The sequence below is a fragment of the Microtus ochrogaster genome, linkage group LG7_11 (genome assembly GCF_000317375.1).
Source record: "Microtus ochrogaster isolate Prairie Vole_2 linkage group LG7_11, MicOch1.0, whole genome shotgun sequence".
Lineage (NCBI taxonomy): Eukaryota > Metazoa > Chordata > Mammalia > Rodentia > Cricetidae > Microtus > Microtus ochrogaster.
In genome coordinates, this window is record NC_022032.1 from 2678268 (window position 1) to 2682282 (window position 4015).

The following is a 4015-nucleotide window of genomic DNA, read 5'->3' on the forward strand; positions in this document are numbered from 1 at the left end:
ATTTTAACCTTATGATACAATTTAATCATGAACTAAATAAGCAGTAATATCAATTAAAGGAAAATTTAGCATAAAAATATTAAAATTGAGCAAAGGGGCATTTAAATTAATAAAAGATAAAACCTACAATTAAAATATAATTGCCAAGAAAGTGACACAGATGTAGCACTCTTAGTTCAAAAGAAATTTACATGAGAAATGAAAATAGGATGGTATTAAGGATTTAACTATTTATTTCTCTATAGCTTTAACACATTAAGAATGTAAAAGACCTAGACGCATAATTACCAGATACTACATGTTGTAAGAGGATACTCCTTGCAGACTCATTCAGAATATACATCTAGAAGTGACACATATTCAGCTCACTAACCATGGCTGTTGAATTCCAAAGAAATACTTAACAACCCAATCAAGCAGAAATTATCACACACACACAAACACACACACACAAACACAGAGCCATCTCTTTTGCTAAACCTTGAGAGAGAAGAGGGACATGTTTTGTTGATGACGGTTTTGAAACTAGACAGCCAGCACCTCTTTCTACTGCAGCAATCATTTCAGAAGGAAATAAAAGCCCCTGATCATCCACTCAACCACTCACATGGAAACACTGTTTGTAAGCCAAGGTTGGCAAACCCTGGGCTCACAGGAGATACAAGGCACACGGCAGGACAGGCACCATGACATTATTGACCCAGAAGCACAGACAGACACACACAAATCCAGGAAGTCGAGCTCCCATTGTGGAAATCACCTGTGTTTCCCAGTAAGAGCAATCTGGCTAAACAAGGACAGCACACTCACAGGCAAAGACATGTACAGTGTGTTCCAGCATGGAATCCTGGACATCAGAGGACTCCTCTGAAGAAATACAGGTGGCACAATTCGAGTTGTCCCCAAGTTTCTTCCCAGTGGCTTGGGAGTTTCTAAAAATGCACGATACTGGCTTTTTTTTCCAGAGGGAAGAGGCCAGCCACCAACTTCGTAATGAATTTTAAAGTGGTTTTTGTTTGTAAATAGAAAGCATAGGTTACCTTTCCGGCATCACATTTTGTGCCTTCATTCACCATCCCTGGGTCTGGGACATCTGAGCCAAGCTGGAAGTCCACGCCCCAACATTTGGTGCCTCGACTAGGTGTCTGGATGATCGCCGGCACTATTCCAAACACCGGCATGTCCTGCACATTCTCACACTGGAGCTTCCCACACAGAGCATTCCTGCCGAGCCAGAGAGAAGAACGGAGACATGAAATGCATTCTGTGGGCACACAAAAGGAGCTTTTGTGTTTATGTGAAGACATGCTGGCTGTTTCTTGGCTGAAGGAAATCTCCACAGAAAGTCAACACAGCTCTCCTGAAGCAGTAGGGAAGAGGGGAGCCATGGCTAAAACACAGTCACCAGGTAGAGCAGCAAGCAAGGTGTTTCCTTCTCCCACTCCGTCCCCTCTCCACTGCCTGTCTACTGGCTTAGCAGAGTTTAACTAATCAAGTCGGTGACAAATACAGTGTTTATAAATGGGTCTGCACAGGAAATGAGACAGAAGTGTCAAATAAGCAAACAAACACCAAATAAACAAACAAGTAACAAATAAGCAAACAAATGCCACATAGATAAATAAAAACCTTAGAGGACTACAGTCTATGCAATTAGAGAGAAACATATGGCTCATGTTTGTGAATGTGCACATATCTACATACACACACATGTGCAGGCCCACACAGGAAGGCAAGACTCAAGGATCTCTGGGTGAGGGAATGGTAGGAGAGAAAGGCACACAGCACAAATGTTATAACCTAATGGCTAGCACGACACCCTCCGCCCCAGGGTTCTTGATCTCACAGCAATGCTTGGGAAGAGGTGCCTCAACTATCCCACCTCGCAGGATAGAGAAGAAGGGCAGAGGTGAAGGACTGCCTAAAGCGAGAGCCTTGAGGAAGCTAAACCAGGATTCAGATTTACAGACTACAGACTCTAACCACAAAGGCACACTCTTTTTTTTTCTTGGTTTTGTTTTGCTTTGTTTTTTTCTTTTTCCAAGACAGGATTTCTCTGTCCAACAGTCTTGACTGTCCTAGAACTCGCTCTGTAGACCAGGCTGGCCTCGAACTCAGAGATTCGCCTGTGTCTGCACCCTGAGTGCTGGGATTAAAAGGCGTGTGCCACCACTGCCCGGCTTTAACACCTTCTTTTATAAGCTGCCGTGGTAACCAACAGAACAGTTACTAGGGCAGTTGGCATGACTGAACACTCCTGCAGAGTTAAGGAGCGAGAGGACCACATAAACCACAGTAATCATGTTGTTGCTGCTGCCGCTGCTGCTGCTCAGTCAGCACCGCCTTCCATGCGCTGCTGCGCTCCCCAGAGGCAGCACACAGCACTGCAGAATCATCCTCACCAGGAAAAGGCCAGTGTGGGTGTGTGCAGAGCACAAACACAGAACAGGAGGAAGCGCACTGGGATGATGCCTTCTCGCTTATAATACTAAGTTTTATAAGTAAACATTAATTATAAAAATCAAGCTTTTGCTACATTTATGTATTGATTTTGTGTTTCTGTGCATGTATTCCCTTGCACACAGCTGCCCCTGCACAGGCACAAGTCTAGGTCAAAGAAAAGCTTGCTAGAATCGGTGCTCTCCACCTACAGTACAGGTTCAGGAGACCAACTCAGATTGTCAAGCTTGGTGGTAAGCACTTTAGCCTGCTAAGCCTTCTCACTAGCCTACAAAAGTAACAAGGAAGTTTAAATGCATGGAAGGCTGGAAAAGAAATACTAAAAGACCAATTGATTGGAGTAAGAGAAACTTTCCTGCAGGAAGCAGGAGGGTATTCAGTCAGGAATCTTACTGGAGGTTATGGATCTAACAAAGGGTCTAAACCCACTAGACTTGATGGGACGAGACTCCGGAGATGATCGGGCTCTTGCTCACAGTCCTCCACACCCGTGCCTCCACTTACCCTGTGGCACCCTTGCTCACAGTCCTCCACACCCGGGCCTCCACTTACCCCATGGCACCCTTGCTCACAGTCCTCCACAACCGTGCCTCCACTTACCCCGTGGCACCCTTGCTCACAGTCCTCCACAACCGTGCCTCCACTTACCCCGTGGCACACTTTTTGTACTCACTGCCGGAGAAGCCACAGTTGCCAAATCTGTCACCTTTAGAATTCACTTCGATGAAGCAGTCTTTGGGGGCAGCCTTGGCTTCTGCAATGTTAAACATTTAAGAAAAGGAAGGAGTTGAGGCAAGTTGACTCAGAGCTGGAAGCATTCTCTGAGACTCGTCTCACATCTGGAGGGACTACCTGCACACTACAAGCTTCAGCCTTCCACACACAGCGCTTTTGTCCCACACTTCATACACAACAAAGATACGCAAAATCACGGCTTGGCTTGTACATAAAGTCTGGACTCAAGTACTCAAATTCTACAACAAATACCATTAAATGAATGTTACAATTAAGACGCACGCACAGTGTGAAGCTTAGTATTGTCAACGTGATTGGACTGGGAAAGACATAGATTATAAAGCCTTCCTGGGAATATCTGAGGTGTGTCCAGACCTCTGATCTTCCAGACCCACCAATCCATTGATGGGTTCATAATATGACAGGATTATTGGGAAACAGGGAAAAGCAAGGCGCAGAGTCTAGTTGAAGGGCAGGTCATTGGGTGGGAGGAGAGGGGGTATGTGCCCTTAAAGTCATATCTTACTGTGGCCCCTCCCCTGAATCCTTCCCTTCTTGTCTCTATCCACCATGGGGTAGAGAAGCTTCTCTGCCACGTGGTGCCATCACTGTGATGTTCTTCAGATGTCCAAGGGATCAAGCAAACACGGACTGAACCTCTCAGAAATCAGGAGCCAAAATGTGTCTTCCTTAAATTCTTCCCGTGGGTGACTGGTCACGGCTCTGCAGCAGTAGCCAGGGCATGCAGTAAGACACAGCTGGAGGGGCACTCACGCTCAGCGCTCACATTCCCATCACTGCTGCCGCTGCATCAGATACT

At 45.7% G+C, this 4015-nt stretch overlaps 1 protein-coding gene across 3 annotated transcripts in view; it reads right to left on the reverse strand.

The window, feature by feature from the left end:
* Adam9 (ADAM metallopeptidase domain 9) overlaps positions 1-4015 on the reverse strand; it is a 61870-nt gene that overhangs the window by 14193 nt on the left and 43662 nt on the right. For all 3 annotated transcript variants that reach the window (XM_013352040.2, XM_013352041.2, XM_005362443.3), the window contains exons 15-16: positions 3109-3214; positions 1041-1224 (exon numbers count right to left, since the gene is read on the reverse strand). In XM_013352040.2, the coding sequence (XP_013207494.1) occupies positions 1041-1224; positions 3109-3214 (290 nt within the window). The remainder of the gene's footprint in view (positions 1-1040; positions 1225-3108; positions 3215-4015) is intronic.